This window comes from Ambystoma mexicanum, chromosome 9 (assembly GCF_040938575.1).
Source record: "Ambystoma mexicanum isolate Mex_15411 chromosome 9, UKY_AmexF1_1, whole genome shotgun sequence".
NCBI classification, from domain to species: domain Eukaryota; kingdom Metazoa; phylum Chordata; class Amphibia; order Caudata; family Ambystomatidae; genus Ambystoma; species Ambystoma mexicanum.
The window spans coordinates 940839458-940864148 of NC_090931.1; the positions used below are offsets into that span (position 1 = coordinate 940839458).

The window sequence follows — 24691 nt, forward strand, 5'->3', positions numbered from 1 at the left end:
AAATGACAGAATTTATTTTAGCCACCAGACCACATGTCCATACAGAGGTAAAACACACAATCCTGACAGGTGCACGGTCCCAGAGCAAAGGGCCTAGGAGCATATCACATGAGGTCATGCATATAAACCATGGAAAAGGAAGGGAAGAAGTTACATTTTTCCAATCAGAAGTCGCAATAGTATGCCGCCGGTTAACACAGCTTGAAAGGCGAGAACGGTAAGATGGTGCCAAGGTTTAATTCTCACGAGAATAGAATGCGAAAAATACAATTGTTGCCACAATGGTCTCACCTCACAATTTCATAGGTCAACAATGAACGAAGCGGCCCACCCCAGAAAGGCCAAAGGAGCTAGACCAATTAAACGCCAAGGATTATATGAAAAATAACAAAATGTTGATTATCCAATCATAAGTCTGAGAAACTAAAATGGTACCACCATGTAGTCATTATTATGAGGTAGCTAAAAAGGTCATGAGGGATAGGATATGCCAAAAAGGCTAGGTATTATACAGATTCCCCTATGGAGCAATCCTGAAAGACCAATTGGCTAAGAGTATTTTCAAAGTATTCTGAAACAATGGTTTGGATGTCACTCTACTTTCTACTATAAAACACCACCATTTTGTATTGTTAGATGAATAATATTTTTGATTGTTCCCGGCTTTTGGTGCATTTAGTTTTTTGTTGCTCCCGTGCACATTTTGAAATCATTTGGGTTATTTTTTATTATTGATTTTGTGGGTCTTACGCTACCAAATGCAATGTACATTTCCACGAATACACAGATAAAACACAAATATACTTCCAAATCTCATCCCCTTCACAACTCCACATCCTGAAAAAGCTCTCTCTCCACCAATAACCACCTGGATGACCACCCACTTCCTCAAGCTTAACCCTTCAAAAACAGAATACCTACTCATCGGCCCCCAGGCACAAACCCAACATCACCCTCCGGCTTAAAGAATTTGTCACAGACAAGCCACCCATATACCCCGCCACACCGGTCAGATCCCTTTTCTTCCGCATTGACCCCCACCCTTTCCTTCACAACAGATAGCAGCTGTCACCAAAACATACAACGTACAACTACACCTCGTATGAAAGATCAATACACCTCCCCCACCCGACTACTTAAGCACTGCCGTCCAAGCACTGGTTCTGTCCAAACCGAGCTATGGAATTGATCTCCTCAATGGACTTCCCAAGAGCACACCCACCCCCCCGCAAGGGACAGAAAATGCATCACCCACACAAACATCAGACAAGCGAGCAAGCATCTTCTCCATATTCACCTATGCAAGCTAACATGTACACAAAAACAAGCATTTACACAGTGGGAACCCAGAGCACAAACAATGTACCACTTCACATCCTAATCACCACTTTCAAAAAGAGCCTCAAAACATACCAGTTCCCCACACGTAACACTGCTCCTCCACATCCCCTGCTACCACTACCTTTTAAACTTGAGTGCGCGGCTTCAGCAGCAGCAAGAAACACCATCAATAGGTCAAGTGACATGCTAGTAAATGCATAGAAAAAAATGCCATAACACATGAATATCATGATGGTTCTTGCTACTGCTGTAGCCGCGCACTCTCCCTTCTGGGGTATCAGTTGCTTTTGCTTGGTATTGTACCGTGCATTAGCAACTACACTTTAATTGATAATATGCACTTGCGTTTAATGTTTCCGTAATTTCTAGATTAAATTGTATTTGTTGGCCAGACAAAACCTCTGATTCAGGGTAATATCACTTAATGGTGCAATTAATTCTGCTAGTTATAGTTTACATACGCGTGGTACTGTGCCATGGTTAAGCTTCTTCACATTCTGAAAAAGTATCAACATGGCCGCCTATAGTGGACTTTATTTCGGTCTGTTACAATGCGATCACATGACTTTTAGAATTGGAAGTGGAGTCTCGCCAACATAATTAATGTGTCAGGAAGCGAACGAACATCTTTAACTGATTCTAGCCTGAAGTTGTGTGCAGAACTGGTGAAGTTTTTTAACCCTGCTGGGTGAGTGCTGCTTTCCTGGTCCGTAAAGAGCGACTTAGTCACCTCTTTTTCTTTGTGTATTGATGCAATTCATGTAATAAAAGCGTTTTTTTTCAAGTACGCTACGAGTGCTCGGGCTCATGTTTGTTTCCTGTGATAGCTTGTGAGGCTATTGCCTGCACTTGTGGAGGAGACTGTGTCTAGTTATTGTGGGTTTGGAAAAAAAACTTTCACCTGAAATGTGAAAGTGACTTGGCTCAAATGGACTTCCCTACTGTATATTTTCTTCTGGGGGTTCTTCTTTTTGACTTTCTTGTAGTAGGATGGTCCACAGATCAGTTGTCATCGTATTTCCCCTGTGGTTCGACAAGACCAGCACATGGACCAACGCCTTTGGTAAAGGAAACCTTGCTTTTTAGCCTCCTCCGTTTCCAGATGAAACAGCTCCGAGGCCCTGGACATCATAGCGTGAATTGAGCTGACCTCATCCAGTGGAGCGGCCCTGTGGGGTTCATCCGCGCCCTACAGCTTCCCGCCTGCTAGTACAAAGTCGTCTGCCTCATCGGTATTGGTGGCCATAGCCGCCGTGTCCGTGCCCATGTGCATTGCCGGATCCCCACGCGGTGTTAAATCCTGGGGTGGGGGTGGAGTCGGAGGTGTCTGTTGACGCCTTGGTCCTGGTAGGTCCTTTGCCTTGCACTTGCACCTTGGTGCACTACCGGGCTGTAATATTGGAGGGCTCCTAGGCGGTGCAGGGCCTGGTGCGCAAGGCAGTCTCTGCTGGATTTCCGAGACCAGCGTGTGCAGCATTGTCAATATGTCCAAGGACATGTCCCTCGGTTGAGGCGTGAAAGGAACGAGTGGTGGGGGTTCAGGACTGATGTGTCTTCTTCGGCGAGACGGTCAACCAGGCTCCTCCATCGGGAGTCTGGTCCATGACCCCCTTCGTGGTCCGAATAACAATCTTTGGGCAGATCATCCTCGCCCTTGTCCAAGCTGGTATAAATCTGCACCATCTTCTCTGGGCCAGCCAGCCGGCCAATAACCATTTTGAGGTCGGTATGAGCTTACCCCTTCCCCTTTCCGGAGACTTCTGGGGCTGAGCAGTGAGCAGAGCTTTACCCATTCCAGGGGCCTTCGCAGGCAGCACAGCACAGCAGCCGCCTCGTGCCTTGTGGGCAGCGACACTCGAGGAGTATCTGTCGCCGTGACCGTGGAAACCACTGTTGTGTCCAGCTCCCCCACCCCCATCAATGTGGTCGCGGACACCACTGAAAAAGTCGTTCTGGCCGGCGGAGCCGGCGATGATGATGATGATGGCGTCGCTGATGGGGGCAGCAAAGGACCATCTTTCGATTTTTCCTTCGATGCCTTATCTGCCAATGGTAAGTAGAGTATGGACTGAATCAAGGACGTTCTCTTAGAGGGAGCACCCCTCACCAGTAGGCTCGCCATATAAGTCGCTGGTGATGGCAACTTCCCACGCTGGGACCCGCAGCTGCGGCAAACCCAGTGCGATAAACGTCGTGCAGCCTGGGCTTCTTTTGGACCCCTGGAGGCGGGGTATCCTCAAAAGACCTCAACCTCTTTTCTGAGGGAGTTTATTCCTGGGACCGGTCCTGGGGGGAACTATGACCATGCCCTGAAGCAGAGTCAGAGGCCTTACCATATTTCAACCAGGCCTCCAGCCTGCTGTAGCTATCTTTCTTTGTCTTTTTTTAAAATCCCTGATAGACCTTGCATCCCTCATCATGGTCCGCATGCAGGCAATACAGACAAGTGTGGTTTCAATCTTTAACATACACATTCCTCACTCCACACTTTGCGCAGAGCTTGCGGTCCCGCTGCCGGTAGTCGGCCTCCAGTCGAACGATGAGACAAAGATCGGTCAAAAACTATTCAAGATTTGTCGAAAAACACTATAAATATGAAAATTAGCTAGTAGAGCAACAAGAGGACTCCCAACACTGAAGCGTGCAGTAAAAATCTGAAGATGGCCACCAGAGGTGGAGCTTAGGGAGAGGACTGTCATTGGATGGGGGCAGTATGACCCAGAGGGCAGTGATTGGTTTACAGAATAAATACAGTTTTAAAGCTGAAGTGAAACTGTTATTTCTTTTACAGAGGATTCCCAGCATGACGACAGGGAATATTCATGAGCATGTGAATCCATGCCAGAGCCCATGCTGGAGAACTATCGTGCAGAGGGCAATCACATTGTCTTCACAGAGAGAATGTAACCAGAAACAGTTGTATTACAAATGTTATCTAAAAGGAACAAGCGCCACAATTGGAAAGCACACTTCCCTTGAATCTACAGGTAGAGGATCATTATTTTACAAGACAAATTACAGGACCTCAATCGTGTTCTATTTATCTGCTCTTTTTTCGGAGTTCAAGATAATACAATTAGAGAAGGCCAGTAAGTCCTGCTCAAAATGGAAGCAAAACGATCAACAAGAGGACTTACTGCTTACTGAAGAAATATGGCTGTGTTCCTAGCCTGTGGGACAGAGCCTGGCAGCACTGATCAACATCGTCATAAACCTAATGTAAAATACAGAGAAGAGAGAGAGAGCAGGGATTAATTTTCCAGATAGCTCTGAATACTGGAGCTTACATGCATGTTCTGCTTTATTTAGCCTCTGAGAAATCTTGTATAGAAAATTGCAACTATAATGAATAAAACATAAATCAAATTAAATCCAAAAATCAACACCATAACTGACAGGGGTAGCTAAACCACCTGGTGATGATCGGTTGTATTTACTTTTTTTGTAAACAATTCATTCGATTATAAATGGAAAATATTTGTCCAATTTTTAAATGCAAAATGATTATTTTTAACACTGCAGTTTTAATACTTTGGAATGTACAAGTACTTTGAATGTATGATATATATCAGAGAAATGTAATCCTTTCAAAGAGGCCTAGCAGGTAATTCAGCTGTAATACAACACACACACACACACTTAACATTGCACTTGCAACTCTTCCCACTATCCAGAGCCAAATTTCTTCTTTGGTCGGCTGAGTTGTTTATGATACAGTCAGGCCAATGCAAATGCATTTCCACAAAGTAATCTTACCGTCTACCAAAGAGAATGGTACAAAAAGACAAGGAGATCCTGAACGGGGAAGTAAAACAACATTACGCGGGAGACCGCCAGGCTGAGTGCTCTCAGGGGCTACCGAGCCATGACATCAGTGCTCTAGTCACTCTTTAAGAGAACAGCAATAGAAATAATGATCTGCCAAATTTGAAGTCCAGGTTTGCCTGATGAACCAGGGATTATGGGTTAGTCTAAGAATATTTTGTATGTGCTACAAAAATTAGCATCTGATCCAATACGAAGAACATGCACCCACTTCTTGCTCACCCCTCTATATCTGCTGTGTTGGAATATATCGCACAAAGGAGGCGATGGCTGGAAAGTTTAGAATTAATCTTAACTCTGGCATATTTCTGGGTAACCTTCCAGACAATCATTCTTCAGTCTGCCAAGCCATTACAGAAAGGGGAAAGACCATATGTAAATCAGGCCTGGTCACAGACATGTATATGATTGAGGGGAGGGGTGCCAGAAATCCTGCCCCCACACCTTGCTGGAGAAGGAGATCCAGTAGGGACAGGAGAAGGAGAGGGGGTCGAGATGCCATATACAAGAGGCTAGAAAACCACTGTCTCTTCAGCCATTGGGAAGTGATCAGGAGAATCTAATAACTACTGAAATATTCACCTTTTGCAGGACTTTACAAATGAGTCTAAGATATGCTGACACATGTCCAGAGGGATCGACAGCACATCCCCCAGCGATTGCTTTTTAGGAGGCAAACCATTGGCATTTCTTGTTCAACTATTGTGACGAGGTCAACTTGAAGAACTGCTATCTTGAAGATAACCTCTCCCAGAACCTCCAGATGTAGCTCCCCACTCGTGGTTGGAATGGGACATCCTGCAAAATGTCGGCTGTTCCTGCGAGCTAGGTTGTTTGTAATGAGATATATTTCCATAAAGTCCATTGAAAGATTCATAATGCAAGGGCACAAAACGTTAAGGACTTTGTGCCTCAGTGCTTGTTTAGATAAAACATATTCACTAGTCTGCAAGTCCCTCAGGGTGTATCCCCAGTGTAAGTGAGAAAAGTCTGTTGCAACTGTTAACTGGTCCGAAGGATCTTGGAAAGGGGGTCCCTAATATGAGGTGTATATTGTATGATCACCAGCCGTGCTGGAATCTGATCAGACTTGTACTGGGGATCCCTTATTTTGCCCCACTGAGGGCTAAGGTGCATGCAGCGTACATGTAGTCTTGTCATGGGCATCGCCAGCACACATGAGGGCATGAGCCCCAGAAGGTGTTGAAACCACCCCACCATGTTGGAAACACTCCAGGATTCAGAGCCTTAATAAAAACCCTATGACCTCCAGCTTCAGCATTGAAATAAGTGTTTGCCATTGATGGAAAGTCCCAAGCTGAACACGAGGTCTAAGAGGTACTGTAGTTGGGAAGTTGCCAGACATGGAGATGTTTCCCTCATTAGTCAATCGTCGAGATGCAAATAAAGGTGTAGACCGTTCAGCCAAATGGATGCTTCTACAGCGACCAGAAGCTTGGGCCTGTGTGCTGAGCCGACACCGAACGTTGTATTGAAAGTGGTCCTTTCCAATAGAGAACCGGATGTAACGCTGGTGAAGAGGCCAAACTGGTATGTGCAGGTACGTATTTTGAAGTTCCATGGTAGCCAGCCAGTTGCCCGGCTGTAAAGAAGTTGGGAAAACAGCAGGAGTTATCCTCTTGACTTTTTCTTGGGGTAAGAAAAATTGAAAGGAGAAAGGCCCACAACCATCCGAAGGCCCACCTTTTTGTTCTTGGGGAGAGTAAAAAACCTCCAATAGAATCCAGACCCCCTCCCTGAAAGTGGCACACACTCTATTGCTTCCAACAGCAAGAGCTTTTGCATCTCCTAAGAGTGGAAGTGAAAAGGAGGAAGGGGAAGATGATAGCCCTTGCTCACCCACTGAAAGCAGCCGGATCTGGGTTGTCTTCCTGCAAATATGGTGTTCACGGGTTTACTGTCCATAGTGTAACTGCCCTGGCCCCTGTTTTGACTGTTCATTAGAAACAGGCGCCTGAGCAGTTTTTGTCCCCCTGCGCGAATGTTAAGGAAACAGGGTCACCGCTGCAACCCCCAAATCCAAAGATACTGAATATGGGGGGCGGGGGACACCCCTGCAACCCCCACTCTTCATGTTTGGTATTTTCGGATTCAAAGCAGTGACCAAATTCGGTGAAATCTACCGTTCGTTCAAATTGTTCCTATCAATTTGGAAAATACCAGAGCAGCCAGGTATTACTGGCTATGCTCTTGCAACTGTTCAAGTGGTAATGGAGTCTGCCCCCTACCTGGGTGCTGTGCACCACCAGTCTTGCATAATTCTGAAGACTTAGGGTTCGGGGAGAGCTGAGAAAATAAGCATCTGTGGAGGCACATGGATGCTTCTTATGGGAGGTGCTTGAAGACCTGTCCGACTGGTTGCGCTCGTCATGAAACCCCCTGTACCCTCTTGTGTATTTAGATGGGAAAGGCTGCCTCTGCTGTCTTGATGACTGCAGTTTAACTGGAGCCTTAGTAAGGGATGTCACAGATGTCATCGTCTGAGCACTTGCCTTCTTTTTGTTAAGCTCATCTGTATCCGGACTAAAGAGCTTGACCCCGTCAAATGGCAAAACCAGAATCATTACTTGCACATCTGGCTGAAATCTGGGGGCCCTCAGCATAGTCTGTTGCAGGAGTGCTGGCCTGATGGCCATTCCCTGTGCAGCAGTGGTGAAATGGTAATGGGATTGGGCCATCATGTCCTGAGTTACTTGGCAAGCCTCAAGCAAACCGTAGCGAAACCGACCTGACACTACTGAAAGCAGGGTTTTTTAGTTCCAGCTCCTTCTATAAATTCAAGTTGGCAACAGCCATTAGCGCCCCTGCATTTGCCTGCCTAAAACTGAGGGAGGCCTTTAGGTAGAATATTTGACATGCCGTTCCAAGACTCTCTAAGAGGAGAAGAGAAAGAAGAAGCCGTTTCCAAAAAGAGTAGTAGCTGCCACTACGGTTTAATGGCCAGGAGGCTGCATTACCAGGCAATGTCTTTCCCCTGGGAGAGCTTGGTAGTGAAGGTCCAGCTTTTAGGCCACCGGCGGGACCGACACAGGCTTTTGCCATAGCTTGACTGGCTTCTACCTCATGTCAGGGTTAAGGTGTATTCTTGATTTATCTGCTGACTTTAAGGGCAGGACTAATGACCGAATACCATTGTCCACCTAGGGAATTTCAGGAACAGGAATCCCCCAAATATTCCATGAGGCTTTTAATCCTTTCATGAAAGGCCTTAGCTGACATAGAGGCATTTTCCTTGTCATCAGGGAAAACACTTATGTCCCTCTTTAGAAGAGCTAGCTCTTTGTAAACCAACTTGTGTGCTGCTTTGATGGTAGTTAGGAAAGTTCTGATCTGAAAGGTACTAGAGCTTCTAGGGTAGAGTAGACGTCAAAATGAAGTTAAATTGAGGGAATATGTGGGTCTGATGTGGATGGCCTTCGTGTTTTGGAGGCTGTAAAGAGTTCTCAAAATGTGTCTTTATTTTACACTTTGGCCTTTAAGAGGTACAGGACTTTGGACTGTTAAAGATACCAAGTTTGTTCAAACAGCATGAATGGGTATGGCAAGGCAGTCTATCTAATAGTATTCCATTATACAGGGCACGACCAGGGCAGCAATAGACACCTTTGCTGCTGTTTTAATAAGGAAGGAACATCTCTACACAACAAGTATACCTGAAGAGCAAACATTCTTTGTGCCCTCCAGATAAAACCTAGGTACTTTCTGCATTTCTGGTGCTCCAGGGTTGCAAGAAAGTCGCAACAGAACTTGTTTCATTTTCGTGAAAATCTAAAAACAGCATTTAAACAACTGGGGATGGTTCTTGTGAACTGTGTCATTGAAAAACACAGAAAAGGTTCTCTAGGTGAGTTTTGGGAAGGGTGGGGTGCGAAAAGAGGAGATGGAAGGGATAATTGGTAATGGCCATAGGTATTAGCATGGCCAATGGGTGGTTTAAAAGCCAAACACCTCCCACAGATTGTATCCCTCCTCAAGCCACATCTCCCTAGATCTGTACCCTTATGTCACATTTTATGGCGTATAGGTGGCCCTAGAGCACCAACTAGTAGCAAAAACAAAAAAGCGAATCCTAACAATGAGGTCAGTGATGTGAATTGGATGAAACTTGTCTCCAGGCACAAGCAGAGTCTGCACACAAATCTAGGAGACACAATTCACTTTTATACTTAAACGCCTGTTTGCCCCATAATGTGTTGATGGACACAGCCTCTATGAGAGGACCCAGGTGTACAGGAGTGTGCAGCACCCATGACTGCATGTTTAAGAAGGTGCAATAAACCGACTATGGGGCATGTATATTGGGTTCTTAGGGGCAGATTGATAAATTCCTCCTTTTTTCTTAACAACCTGTCCATCTAATTTACATCTAACCACCTGTTTGCACTTGGGAAGGCCTCCAGTTTTGCCTACAACTGGATATTTTCTGCACCTTTCTTGGGTCAAACGATAGCTCATTAGTGTACTTATTGAATAAGGAAAGAGAAAGGGGGAATCCATAGGGAAAAAAAGAAATAAAAAAGTTTAAGGTGTATGCAGACTGAAACATAGTTCTAAAGTAGATGTAATGATTATCCCACTACTCACCATATATTTCTTTTCATTTCCCCTGAGGTATATATCAAGGCTTTCATAATCCAAGGCAAACAGAATAACCTTAGTGATGTGGTAGGTGCAGGCCCTATTGACGAGGCAATAGAGCAATCAGCACAATCATCGTGTGTCTGAATCCCAAGAGACAGAGTCACTATGGGTCTGCAGCTCATCACACAGAGTCCCTCGCATCCAGTGAGGTTCTGCATTAAGACTACTCCCCTATTACGATTCCTGTGCAGGAACTGCAGCACAGGGGACAAAAATCAGGAAAACGAGCCTCCCCATTTCTAATGATGCCTTATATTTGTTCATATGCACAAGGGACCCAAGATCTAGACCGTTAGTGAGAAGACCTAAGCATTCAGGGCAAATATAAACATTGCGCATGGCCGCATGGAGCAGATTTTGTGCAGAGCCAGATTCAGCACTGTGACACTTGATCCCCTGTCCCACATGATTGGGGGATTTCTCAGTTTCTTTGTATGAGAGTAAAATATGCATGACCGGCACAGTTCTGGATGCCTAATGGGTAGCTTGACATCAACCAGTGAACTCTGAAATCCCCCAGTTAGAGATCGGTATGAAAGAGACTGAGTTAGCAGCCCCTTTGTACATCATCCCAGTGAATTTGCATTCAGGCCTCTACAACTTGACTGAAGTGCCCTGCCTGTCTCTGAGGGTTAGGGATGAGGTGGCTAAAGAGGTGGAGTACTGCCGTCAGCTATGGGATGTAAAACCTGGGGTGGCATAGGGAGAATTCCCCTACTTTACTCTGTCTGCATGGCAGGGGCTTCGCACGAAGTACACCATGAGACCACTGGCACTTTACCAGACCCTATTTCCCTAAGGTCAGCTGTTGGTATGTGTTCGTTCTCCACCAGTGAGGACTACCAAAATGAACCCAGAAAACAGGGATAGACAAGTTAAATAAGCATGTCCTCTGAGATACATTACAAACCTCCACGGCTTGGGTCCCACATCTTTTGTTTGTGGACAACCGAATAAAAGAAGGAAGAATGCCAAAACACTTGTGGATGCCAAAGAAGCTGACTTGGCTGACTCGCATCCATTGTGGATCCAACGTAGCAGCCAGCCTTTTTAATGGTTCAGACCGCATACCTGGGACCAGCAGTAGTGGGGAAACTGAAGCACCTCGAGATGCACACATATTTTGACTAACCAATCAATGAGAAGTATACCAAAAGTGTCACAAACAAGTGGCGGAGCGGAAGAGAGCCATTGGTGGTCAGGGGAAAAGAAAAGGGCTCATAATAAACAAACAAAATTGTTCCTGGGTATTATGGAGAGTAATCAAAAGGGGACTCAGGGGTTTGCTGCCAGTTCATAGATTAGGTCTAGAAGAATTGCTCGGCCACTGGTCAACAAACCAGAAATGAGCAGGAGGCCATGGGTCCTAAGGTTGGTGGCCACTAACACCATTCCCACTTATGCCAAGATCTTGATGTGGACAACAAACATTTGAAACCAAACATTAGCCTGAAGTTCCATGAGAATAGCAGGGAAAACAAGCACCCCGAGAAACAAAAATAAAATAAAATAAAATAAAAACAATGATTACAGGGAGAAGGCCCATTATTTCACATGGTTAAGCCCAGGAACGTTCCTTTCTTTTGATGTATTGCTTTAAGACCCAGAAAAACCACCCTCTCATTGGGTTCCAAATGCTATCCTTTTTCTGGTATTCAGAATACACCATGTTAAAAACCTACATTTGAGTTCATGCAACTCCTTGATGCCCACTCTACTTCATATCACTGATCTTCATTCCTTGGCAAATCGCATAAACAATGCACCTATGCATCAATTTGACATGTTTAAGCCACACAACCCCCATAATTTCCCCCCCTGTACCAGAAAAACTGTCATCCACAGGTATTTAGATCAAAGCTTTGAACCTTCAAATACAATTTCAAATCATTAGAGAACATATATAAAAGGGGCATGCAAAAGGACATGAGAATATCATAAAAGGAGTAGGATATTACACATTACAAATCGGTATAAATTCGTCATCACAGTCCTCTACAACTTCATATTCACCCCTTGACTTTCCAGCAACATCCAAACAGAATGGTCGGGGAAAGGTATGTAGATTTATCAAAGACCCTGAATTATTTTTCTGATAAAGAAGGCATCAGGTTTCGAAGGTTCGAAATGCCTACTATGCTAGTTATTGTTGGGAGATCATTCGGAATCTTCAAGGCCTAAGAATGAGGACTGTATTTCCCTGTTCACTTCCTGCTTTGAAGCACTTCACTTGTGTTAAGCGGTATACAAATAAACAATTACAATCACGCCAGGTGTCAGAATACATTGACTACTTCCGAAGATTAGCACCATACTCCAACACTTTATCCGCAAAGTTCCTACTCAGCCAGCATCCTGGAGGAAAGCAAGCACACTCGTCAATAAGCAATTAATTAAAAAGCATGGCCCTATACAAATAATTTAACTAACATTCCGAATTTCTAACTTCACCGATTCAGTGGAATGGAATATAACAACCCTTTACCTAATGATTGTGTATACACCAGCAGCACGGAGAAACAATACTCATACAAGAGTTCCCCCGGTGATTGTAACAGGTTAATTACTGTAGTTGTTGGTAAAGAAAGGGTGAAGGTAAAAGTTAACATACGTTAGACCAAAAGAAGATGTCCACCCAAACTATTCTGCTAGCTGAACAAACAGGGGCTCAGTGGTTTTGTTTTTGCTCGCCTAACTCCTACTAAGGGTGTAGGTAGGTTTCGAGGATGGCTACAATTTATCAGGCAAAGAAGTTTATAAATCTTGTGGAACTGAGTTCCAAGCTTAAGGAGCAGAGACCCAAAGTCCAAGTCCTGGTTTTTAACAAATGTTCCCAGGTCTATGCATGCCAGGATCGGCTGTATTTCATAGCTCTCAGATGGTTTGGGGGATGGCCTATAGGATGGATATGCATATCAAGATGAGTGATTTCTACACAAAACAGCGCAAAGTATAAGTAGTAACAGAAAATCAGTGAAAGGGCCTATTCTTAAGGACTGGAGGTCTTAAGTCTGAGCAAAGTATCAGATACATGCCCAGGACAATACTTAGAAATGTCCTCAACCTCTGGGTTGAAATGCCCAGTTCTGAGTCTTGGATGAGTCCTGATGCTTGAAGTAGTCCTGGCGATGCCTGAAGGACAAGGTAAGCAGCTACCCTGGGCAAGACCTAGCTTTATCCCTCTTGCCATGGAGCTGTTTCTGTACGAAAATGGTGGTAAGCCTCCTATGGGGGTTTTCATGGGCAAGATTCTCAACCAAAATTCCTTATTGACGCCGGTGGCTACGCTACTCTCTTGAGGGTCTGAAGTACAGCTCCCCATCAGCTGAACTCTTATCACTTCAGGAACCTTGGGGCAACCTCTGAGCCCAGGTTAGTAGGCCTTTCCATCTAGTCGGTTAACCCACCCTGACATCTCATAACATTTGGCTCAATGGCTTAATACACTATTTCTTATTCGCTACCCCGACATTCTTGGCATGGCCAGAACAGGTGCAACTCAACAGTTTTGTCAGCTTCTAACCCCTACTGGCTCTCTGGCCCTCTTGGCTTGGCCAATGAAAGTTCTTCTCGCTTATTCCTCCAAATGTAACCTCCCACAAGTATGATGACCACCAGGATGATTGTCCTATTTGCTTCATGTTTTGAGATTGGCCCTGGCTAAATGGTTCCACATACTCCCCAAATATATGACCAGTGTTTTTTTCTGCAGCTGTTGTGCATTGTATTATAACAAAGATCTGCCTGTGGCCCAACCCTGCAGCTCAAAGTTAAGACCTTGTCACAGCTGTCAAAGACTCAATTAAATGAGATCAATGTGGTAAGGCTGAGCAATGACACACTTTGGTGTTTTAGAAGTGTGATTCAATAAAGTACTTTTATTCAATATTCTTGGTAGGAAAGGGGTTGGCCTAAACGTTTACGGGTACTAAGCAAGTAAGTAGAAATAATAAGGATGTTTTTACAGAAAACAGTGTCAGGGAACTGACAAGGTAAAAGTGGGATTCATTCCTAATCTATAAAAAGTTCCAAGCCTTGGCCAACAAAAGAGTTTAGAAAGCCTATCCTTAACTGTGCATCAATAAGCTAATAAAAACAAAGAAAACATCAGTTCCCCTAACGGCTCAGTTAGGAGTTAGCCGACGCTGAGACGAGCACGACATTTTGAGAAGGGATTTACCCCATTTCTGATGACGACATATATTGAACTGACTGAACACTATTTACAGAGTCACAAAGAGGCCCTTATTTGAAAAGGACCCATGCTAGTGTCGAAACACTTGTCATCACAAAGGGCAATGACATTGAATAAAATCAAATTTGTACGGCAAAGACATTTGAGTGTTGCAGAGATCTTTGTGTGAGGACAATCCATGTTTACTGTTTCTATGCAAGAGGTTGGGGCTTGACCGCTTCTCCAGTCCTTACATATCTGCGACACCGGAGCAATACTAACTTATCAGGGCGCAGGGCCCAGTGAAACTGGCATACTCCACAACCCCACCCTCAACCCAGTATCTGTTAGGAGTTACTCTCTGCTGCCACTACATTTATTAAGACCTCTCCCCCAGGTGTCAAGTGCCACAGCGTTCTCTTCTCAGCTTTCCCCTCAGCATTGAGTTGTTGTTATATTAACTGCATTAGGATTATTTAGGTGAAGGGAGAGTTGCAGATTGGCACTCCGAGGCACCAGCATATGGTGAGAGTTTTTCTTTTTACAGAGTCTTTAAGTAGGAAATGGTTGAAGGCTTGTGGCACTAACTGTACCTTATGCTATTCATGGGTTCAAGAGTGCTTGCAAGAAAGGGAAAACCCTGGCTGTTGCATTATTGCTTTGTAGATGCTGGTTGGACACAGCTCTATCGATAATCCTGCTGGGTTGCTAGAACTGACTGTGCTCACAGATTGCTTTGTTGTCCTGCTGGTTTTGAATCTGTACAACTGTGTTATGGAAGTGGCTGGAGATTGAGACATGGGGATGTTGTCTCTGACCTTTAGGCGCAGAGCTGTTGGAAGTGCATAGCTTAGGTTTGAATTTAAGTAGCGTTAATACTAATGGGCCTTCTACTGGGCACTGTTGCCAATTGTGTGGTATCTTGGTGCTCTGGCAGATCTCTAATGGAAGTGGCATTGGGGCGGTTTGTTAGTGGGATTGAGTGGGTGAAGAGCAAGAGAGCTTTGATGTGCTGTTGGCAGCCTAAATTCAGAGAAACCGGTCAATAAGCCTATGTGCATTTTCAGTTGGTAGCCGTCATGTGGTGTTGAGGTATGACTGTGCGCGGTTTGGTTTCATGCTGGGTGTTGTGAAATGCATGTAGTTTGTGGTGCGGCAGAGGTATGGATGTGTTTAGTTCTGCTTTTTAGGCTGAGTATGCAGAATGGTGAGTTTTTAGTAAGGTTAGTTAGGAGCAATACATTTCCATCCCCCAGCAAACCATCTAAGTGCGATACTTTTCCCATCCCCAACAGCCAGTTAAGTGAGACATTTCCTACCCCAACAATCCCTCCAAGTGCGACACATTTTCTACCCCCAACAACCAGTTAAGAGCAGCACATTTCCTGCCCTCAACAATCCATCTCAGGCAGCAGGACCCAACACAATATAGATGTTACACAAAGACCATCTCAGGATGCAGCAGGGAGCGTATGGCTAGCCTATAAATTAGGCCAAATGTAAAACATGGCTAACCTCCAAAAATAGGCTAAGTGCCAACAAGAGGCCAACCCATGCAAATAGGCCAGATGCAGATGACAGCCAGGTTACACAATTAGGTCAAATGCAGGTCAATATATGATAGTAGGTAATCAGAGTGGTGGGGCTTTACTGGAGAACAGTAATGGCTGTGCTCCCCGTACGCACCACACTTATCTTTTCTATTGTTGTAGGTTGTCTGCATCAGGCGTCCCGAGGCGAACATGGAAAAACACGGAGTTGAGCTACTTAGTAGGGAGCTGCCTTTTGCCTCAGGTCCTTAGTCGATGGCTGCCCTGTTAAGGCTGCCCGTTCTGAGCCACTATCAGGGTACACAGTGGGTGGGATGAGACTAGGGCAGCAGTCTTTAAACTTTTTTAGCCTGGGCCCCGCCTGAGCAAAGTTTGGGCAGTACGGGCCCCCCCAAAAGTGCCAGATGGACAGTATTTAGAAATCGCTATGAACCTTTGCGTGCCGTCACTGCACCCTACTCCCAGTACAGACCCTGGGCTCTCCCCAACCTACTCCCACCACTATCCCACTGCTGCCGCCATCCTGCTCCCACCACAGTCCCATAACACAAGCATACACACATCCATACACATTTAAATAAAAAAAAATCGTCATAAATGTACCTTCTGCAGGGGCCTATGTGTGGTTGCTAAAATGCCTGGCTCCAGGTTTCTTTGCACGTATGCGCAAGGAGGCGCAGGAGCACCCCCTTGCACATACATACATGCAGTGCCCCAGCCAGCATTTCCAATGAGCTATGCAAGGCTGGCGAAGCAAAACACCCCCAGCGTTGCATGGCTCAGTGATCATGTGTGGCTGGGGAAATGAACTGTCAAAGGCAAACAGTGTTTCCCTTCGACAGTTCAGCCAGGCCAGGAGCACTCCCTCAGCTGGAAAAAGCAGCTGAGAGAGTGCTCAGTGTTTCACTGGGCTGGCTCCTCCATAATGGGCCAGTGGGTGGACGCCCCTCACCCATTATGGATGAGCCGGCAGGCTTGGACTGGCCTATAGGGCAATAAGGCGATGACCGTACCAAAAATGCTAAATGCTAGTGTAGGCCAGTCAAAATGGGCCATTTTTTTGGCCAATGTGGGCCAGTTCGAGGAGTTACTACACTATGCAGCTAGTAGTTTTGACCATTGTTGCTTAATAAATATTCTTTAAATATCACAATTTGTTTACATTTGAACAAAAAACAACCCCTTGGGTACTTTTCAAACAGTCTGTGACTAAAGGACTGAATATCCATTTGCAACTGCTGCCCATTTTGCATTGGTGCCCAAGACCGTTTTATGGTCCAGTCCGACCCTGTGAGCTGCCCATTCCCATTTCCTTCAGTCTAAAAAAGTTAACTTTTTTTTTTTTTACATTTCATGCTGGGCTCTGGCGCCCCCCCTGGGGTTGCGCGCCCCACAGTTTGAAGACCTCTGGACTAGGGTCAGGGAAGGGGCAGGAGAGGAATCTACAGCAGAAGGAAAAACAAGGAGGAGAAAAAAAAAATCATGACGGGCAAAAGGGGGTATGGGAGTGCAGGGGGAAGCCAGCCGTGCTGGTAGAGTGTCCCTGCAGGCCCAGAGCAAGGGAAGGACTGGGTCAGCTGCAACACAGTGAGACTCTCTGAAGGTTGTTGAAAATTATCATTCTTTCTATATATTTTTCCCTTTCTTCCAAGTAAAAGGTTGTTTGGGCGTGAGAGTGTAACTACTCCTGACTCATGCTGGTACCTTGCAAGATATTTGGAGTTGTACGAGGTGGGTGGTCTCACAGGCAGATCATGACTATCAGCATTAGCATTGTAAGGGAGGAAAGGTCTTTAGGACCTCCCTCCCCTGCACTGCTCTCCTATGCGAGGCTTATGACTCGTCCGCAGCCACCCATGGGCCTGGGCCCGGGATGCAGGGTGGCTGCGGGCCGACGCATGAGACTCCACGGCTCACCTTGTGGCATGACACAAACTCCATTTTGTAATACACTTAGGATCCATTTTCAGTACACTAATTCAGGCCTCCGTGGAACAAGCAGCCTGCAGAGCTACAGCTCTCCCCCACTTGATTGCGCACAGCAAGCCCGCACTTCCCCCAGACTCTTCCTCATGGCGGCTCCACTGAAGGCCTGTTCTCACGAGCAACTAGGCGCGAACAAGTAACCAAACATACACTGTATCATTTACCTTCTGCAGTACATCATTGCCCTGACGGTGAGTGGAGTTGAGGCCTGGGAAAGAACAAAGCTGTCCTTATAAACATGTCTTGACCCCCACACTCATGATATATTGTTGTGCCTAATCCCCTACCCTGCTCCCTGTTTGAGTCAGCGCTTTGGCGTAAGGCGCTTTATAAATAAACAAATACAAATACAAGTGTTAGTCCTGAATGTTGAACCCGTGTGCCACCCAGCCTTACCCATGCTGTTAAGCCATTTACAAGGAGGCTCAAAACTCAATGTTGATTGTCCATATTAAAATGGAACGACCCTTGCCCATCCCAGATATTCACATGTAAAGTTGTCCAACATATGTATATTCTAACCTATTGTCACTGACCAAAGATCATCACTACTGCACAATATTTAAAAGGCAATGTACAAAATCCATATGCATGATACAATTTTAAGTGTTGTAACATATACCAGCCATTTAAAGTAACACACCCCACCTGTTGGCAAATGAGATGTCGTTTGAAGCAATTGTTTCCCCCTTAAGAATGTACGTCAGTCCAATTATAACTGTAACATTGTAATTTGTACGTATACACCAACCTCGTTCTACCTCACGTTTTAGGCTAGCTTTCCCCATGTGTCCCTGCAACAAAATGAAGAACTGCGAATGATGTGATGTTAACAAAAGCTTTTTTATTTGATTCTGTAAATACAGTATTAATAAACCACGAAGAAGTGTAAACTAAATAGTGTGCATAAGCTCGTACAATATATCCATAGATGAATGTATATACGTAAACATGTAAGTGTACTGACATACCTCAGTTTTCCGTCTCTATAATGATGTGCATGCTACTTGATAAATGTAGACCTGCGAGTAAATACAAGGCCATCTCCCCCTCCTCCTAGCGAGCCACATATTCAACTCCCACCCTCCTCCCTCCAAGGCCCGGCTGAGGCTTGAAGGTGCCTGGTTTACTGACAAATACAGCTACACCTCCCCGCATTCCTGCTGAGTCCGTATCAAGTATTTACCTCTCCCTCCATGCCTCCTGACACCTGATGCCACCATAAAATCACCATGTACCGCCATGCCCCGGTCACAAAGAATTATGAGCAACACGTCCCCACAGCCTGCCGCCTCTTAAGGTGCCAGCTATGTGCCCCTCTGACCCAATGGAACTCCAGTTCATCCCACCCTCGCCTGACCGCGGAGGCAGTTATTCACATTTGTACTAACATACCGTAAAGCTGTCTCTTACTACATCTAACAAGGTAGAATGATAAAGGTACCCTAACCCGTGCCCCCTGATAAGACACCTGGACTCCTGACACTGGGTCTTTTGCACCAGCGATTTTATGATGATGTATTAAGAATGCCCAGATTTATATACTGTTTCTCTCTGTCTCTTTTATGGTATTAGATGAATGAGTTGTAGGATTTATAGGTTACAGAGAAATTAGCGATGAATGTGTAAGCGTGGCCGCAAGGGCAAAATGTTAGTGCAGCAGCAATGTATCCACATGGACAGTTTATGACCTGATACTCCACCCCCGATGAGCCGAGCTGACCCAAGCACCCAGGGATGCCACCACGTGGATCGCCACCAATCATGTACCGCCGCACCTACATTGTACATAGTAGCTAGTCTTCATCACCCAATCCCCACGATTATGTGCCCCCTAGAGATTATCTAATTCATGACGTATATTTGTAATAAATATGACTGTCTTTGCCATTGCCAGACAGAGTGCTCTCGGAGTTTGCAGAGTCCTTTGCATGCCCTATATTAATTTAGATAAAGCCTTTTATATCTCACCCGCACTTGGTCTTGGTGTCATTCCCTGCTGGGGTGTGTCCATTATTGCCTCTCATTGTAGAGTTTAACTGCCTTTTGGGGGACTCTCACTTTCATAGTGGTGACCCCGACGCGGTAGCGTTCTTTTTGTCCCTTTTTGGCACAAGACGTCCCCGGCCACAGCGGAGATGCACGGCTCAACCCCTCATGAGAGCTGCCCGCCTACGGCAATTGGTACGCTTAGACGTGTGCACTCAGTAGGGCAAGAGGGTACGGGTCCCACTTCAAAAAACCCATAGTACCGCTCGCATTGAGCGTGGGGCAGCGCCGCCTGGACGGACTGGGTCTGGAGGGTCTCGGATCAAGGCGGGCACGTGAGTATTAAGTGCGAGCGACATTAAAAGGAGTCGGATATAGATAAGAGCGTACAAGGTCAAGCTAAGTTAAAAGGGCCTCTTTTAAGGGTAAACTAATTGGGGCTTTCATACTTTTCTATTTCTGTTGCATATGGCCATTAGGATAAGTTAAGGAGATTACAAGCTGAAAAAGGAAGACGGGAACCAAGCTCTGCAAGGGTGTAGAAGGCGGCGCTGCATAGTGCTACCTTAACTAGTACTGGGAATAAGTGAAACAGAGAAAAACGTAAAAGTCTCAGATGAGTAGAAGACTGAGTATAATTTAGAAAAAGCTGTATCTTTTTCTTTCTCTAAAAATCTATGAGGGGATATTCCGACAACTTAAGGGTTAAAGGGTGTCACGGGCTAGAATAAACGGGACCATTTGAATAAAGTACAGTGAAGGAAGGAAAGGGAGGTATAGGTTATATGTTGTAAGTAAAACGTTTGTCAAATTGACGTCATTTGACGTCATGTATTGAATATGTTATGTCTTTTATGTGACTACAATGTTGAGACAAAGTGATAAATTGATTGTATCGGGTTTAGATGAAAGGTGGTCATTGTGCGTGTGACCTTCGAGACCTAGTATACAGGTCATAACAGAGATACATTAATATTTAAGAACTGTGTGCACAAGAGGTACCCTGACCAACGTAAGGTGACACAAGAGGGTGAGAGACGGGGGAACAGCAAGGGGGCTGAAACACCCCTGGCCCATATTTGCAAAAATTTGCCAGGTTACGCGGAACGTATAACCAAATACCATGACCGATGAGTCACAGAATTAAAAGGTGAAGGGCTACCCCAGGTATGGCCCCAAGGAGGGTCGTTTGACAAAGACGTGTTGGACATGGTGGCCACATGCCGGTTTGTGAAGTACAAAGGAAAACAATTGCAGAATAGAAGGGAAATATTAGACTTATGGAGGCTATTTGAAGAAGTGCCCCCAATCAAAAGAAAATAAATAGTACAAGAACAGACTATCTCTCCCCTGGCAACAGCAGGAAGTGAAAAGAAAGGAAGGGCCAGTAGAGGTAACACGATTGTATCCCCTCTTTAAATAAACCAGTGCCCGCTGAGGAATACAGTGACCCAGTGTAGGTGTCTACACCTACTCCCGTAACTGCACTCCAACCCACTGCGCCCCCACCATACGATTGTAATGTGGACAGGTGAGTACTCCAACAATAGACATTGGAAAATTCACAGAAGACCTAGATTCCAGACTATCCATGGCCCGAAATGAATTGTCTAGATTACGAGATATGTGTGAACAAAGTGGATCGGGCACTTCCAGGATCGAACCAACACAGAGGGTGCAGACGCCCGACAGGTCCATAGAAGAAGGGTGGAAGAAGGGGGAGATACTATTCCGAATACAGGACGAGCCGACCAGAATAATAGAGCTAGAAGAACACCTGCCCGAGGGAAACACAGGGGAAGAAGGAATGGCCACTGGAGGGGTGGAGGAGTTGTGGTGTGACATAGAGGAAGATGAGTTAGAAGGAAGAAGAATAGGGTTCGCGGCAGGAGGGGCGCCAGTGAGGTTAGATGAAACACCTCTGGGGAGGGCTATGGAGGAAGAATGGACTGGGAGACTGAGGAGCAGAGTGGGGAGAATGGCAGCATTGGGAAAGAAAGGATCAAAGGTGAGTATTGGGAAAGGAACAAAGAGTAGGCTACAGCTGCCCTTGATACACTGAGGAGGAGGGAGGCCAAATTATATACCCTGGGCTCAGATGGATAAAGCCAACTTGTTGAAATTGTTGCCCCCACTGTCAGGAGGAGCAAGTAAATGGATATATGCATTTGAGAAGCACACAGCAGGAGTTCCGTTAGCTGTAGGTGACGTCAAAAGTTTGATGGTATCTGCAGTGGGTGATGAAGCTGACAAGGTTTGGGCAAATGGCGGATTTCCAGGAATAACATTAGATTGTGACCGGCATGATGGTGCCTCTTTCAGTTTAGTACGCGCGAGAATCTGGGATGCTTTGAGAGACACCTTCCCAGATACACCAGATTTGCAGTCAGTAATGCAATGTACAATGAATGATGAGGAATATGCCATGGGTTTCATTTTATGGGTGCAGCAGATGTGGAGAGCGGAAACGGGTACGGCCTGGGATCAGTCAACATCTTAATTTTACTTTATAATAAAGAGAGGGCTCCCAAAAGTTGTTCAGAAAGCACTTGACAAAATAGCAGGGATCGAAGCAAAAGGCTGGCCCGAAATACAAAGCATAATATACATCACTGCAAAAGAATCAAGGAAAGTGAAAAGGAGATAGCACAGAAAAGGTTGGCAAACAAGGCTAAATTAATATAAATGAAACTGGTGAAGGTCGCGGCAGCTGTAGCCGCACTCCCCACAGATAGAGAAGCAGAAGAGGAGGAGGGGTCAGTAGCAATACAAGGGAGGATGGCAGCCAATTGGGCGGGAAATGGGCAATCGCAGTGGAACGGACAGGAGCAGTATGGAGGACCGCAGTGGCAAGTGTGGAGCGCCCGGGGAGGAAGAGGTGGGTACAGAGGACACAGAGGTGGTGGTCCAGGGTACAGAGGGAATGGTGGGTACGGAGGTCCAGGTTCAAGAGGGGGGGACAAGGGAATTGTTGGAATTGCGGGAGGTGGGGGCATTTCTCACGGGAAAGTAGAAGCAGGCCAATGAATACATATCAGAATGAACAGCAGTATGGCCACCCCCACCCAGGAAGCCCATATAGGCTGCCAATGGGCGGTGGAGGGGGAAGGGGACAGCAAGATGAGAGATGCCCAGAGGAACAAGGGGCGCCAACGCATAATGTCCAGCAACATCCACAATGCTGAGAGCACATGACACACACACAGGCAACCCTTTCGCCACAACCGCAAGTGGTGCACTTGCACCCTTTGGAGGGGTGGCCATGGTATCGGGAAATGTTTTCGATCATGGGGGTACCATGAGGCATCCAGCATAGGACAGCCCACAGAGAGCACTTGCGTGTCCAGTACTATCAACGACCCTCAATGCAGTAGAGGAACCATTGGTGGGGGCGGAGATAGGGATCAAACAATTCATTTTTATGGTAGATTCAGTAGCTGAAAAATCATGCCTACGAGAAGGCAGGAGGTTTCCGCTATCTAATCGTAAATTGGAGACGCAGGGGTTCTCTGGGGCGGTGGTCAAGGTTCCTTACACAGAAGATTTAGCTGTAACAGTGGGGGGGGGGGGAAACAGTACGAGCTCCCCTGCTGTACTATGAACAATCTCCAATCAACTTGCTGGGGAGGGACCTCCTCAGTAAACTCAACATGACTATTTCTTTTACCAAAAGGGGAATAGTTTGCTCGACCCCAGGGATCTGCCCATTGCGAGTGATGTTGATAGTACACACCCGAGCTACAGCGCCAGAAATACGAGGCATACCAGTGGACCAAGATATGTTCATTCAAGGGTTAAAAACCCTGGCGCGGGTGGTTCCTGATTTGAAACGTTCAGGAATGGAGGGTGCCTGCAGAGTTTGTTTTCCGTCCTATAGCACGTCCAGAGATAGTGCCAGGAACAGTGATGTCATTGGATCTGCATGCAGTACAGGTATCAGCGCAAAGGATAGCGGTTATTGGAATGGACATACATGGCTGCCAGTGGCGCACAGTATTGTGCATAAATGGTAACATTGCATTGCGAGATTTATCAAACGAAAACCTCTTCACAGACCCAGACAGTGATGGGGAAATAATAATGGAAATAGCAATCCCCTGTGATATAATGATACAGACAAGACAGGTACCAGTGCAGTTGATGGCAGTGGTAGGAGCACCACCTTCATTTTTTGATAATGACATGCAATCAGTGCCGGATGACCTGTGGACAACCGGCCCACATGATGTGGGATTGTTGCATGAGGTAACACCAGTCAAGATAAAACTTAAACATGGAGCCTTATAGACCAGAGCGAAGCAGTACCCCCTGTCCCAGGAAGCAGAGGAAGGGATAAAAGAAACGATTACTGCGTTGTTAGCACAGGACATAATAGTACCATCAAAATCACCATGAAATACTTGCATTTACCCCATCAAGAAAGCAAAGGGCGGGGCTTGGAGGCTGATCCAAGACCTACACCCACTTAATGGCGTGATACAGAAGGAATTCCCATTAGGTCCTAACCCAGCATCAATTTTGTGCAGCATACCAAAAGATGCATCTTGTCTTACAGTGGTGGATTTGAAGAACACATTCTTCTCAGTACCACTAGATAAAGAGTCCCGATATTTGACAGCATTCACATTGGGAGGAAAGAGATACGGACATTGTATGTTACCCCAGGGATACTGTGAAAGCCCAAGTATATTCAATAGGATTTTACACGAAGATCTAGGAAATGTTGCCATGGAAAGCACAATTATTCAGTAAGTGGATGATTTGCTGATTGGTGGAAAAAATGAAGATGAGTGTAGGAAGGATTCTATTACTCTTTTGACATTGTTGGCCCACAAAGGCTACAAAGTAGACAAATAAAAATTACAATACTGTCAACAAGAAGTGTTGTATTTGGGACAACTAATCTCAAAGGATGGTAAACGAATCATACCAGACAGGGTAGCCGCCATAAAAGCAGTAGGCAACCCAAAGCCAGTGAAAGAGATGCAGAAATTCCTCGGCATTTGTAACTACTGCCGAGCCTGGATATCAGAATATGCAGGCTATACAAAGCCATTACTGCAGGGACTCAAGGAAGCGCAAAGAGAAAACACAGAAATACAATGACAGCAGAGATAGATGAGGCCTTCACCTCACTTAAGGTACTAATTTCAACAGCACCAGT

At 45.6% G+C, this 24691-nt stretch overlaps 1 protein-coding gene across 5 annotated transcripts in view; it reads right to left on the reverse strand.

Moving 5' to 3' along the window:
• The window catches only part of MTX2 (metaxin 2), a 969974-nt gene that overhangs the window by 48473 nt on the left and 896810 nt on the right, over positions 1-24691 (reverse strand). For 3 of the 5 annotated variants that reach the window (XM_069616118.1, XM_069616119.1, XM_069616120.1), the window contains one exon: positions 4479-4555. The exons of the other annotated variants lie outside the window; for them this stretch is intronic. In XM_069616118.1, coding sequence (XP_069472219.1) covers positions 4479-4555 — 77 coding nt within the window. The remainder of the gene's footprint in view (positions 1-4478; positions 4556-24691) is intronic. 5 annotated transcript variants of the gene reach the window in all.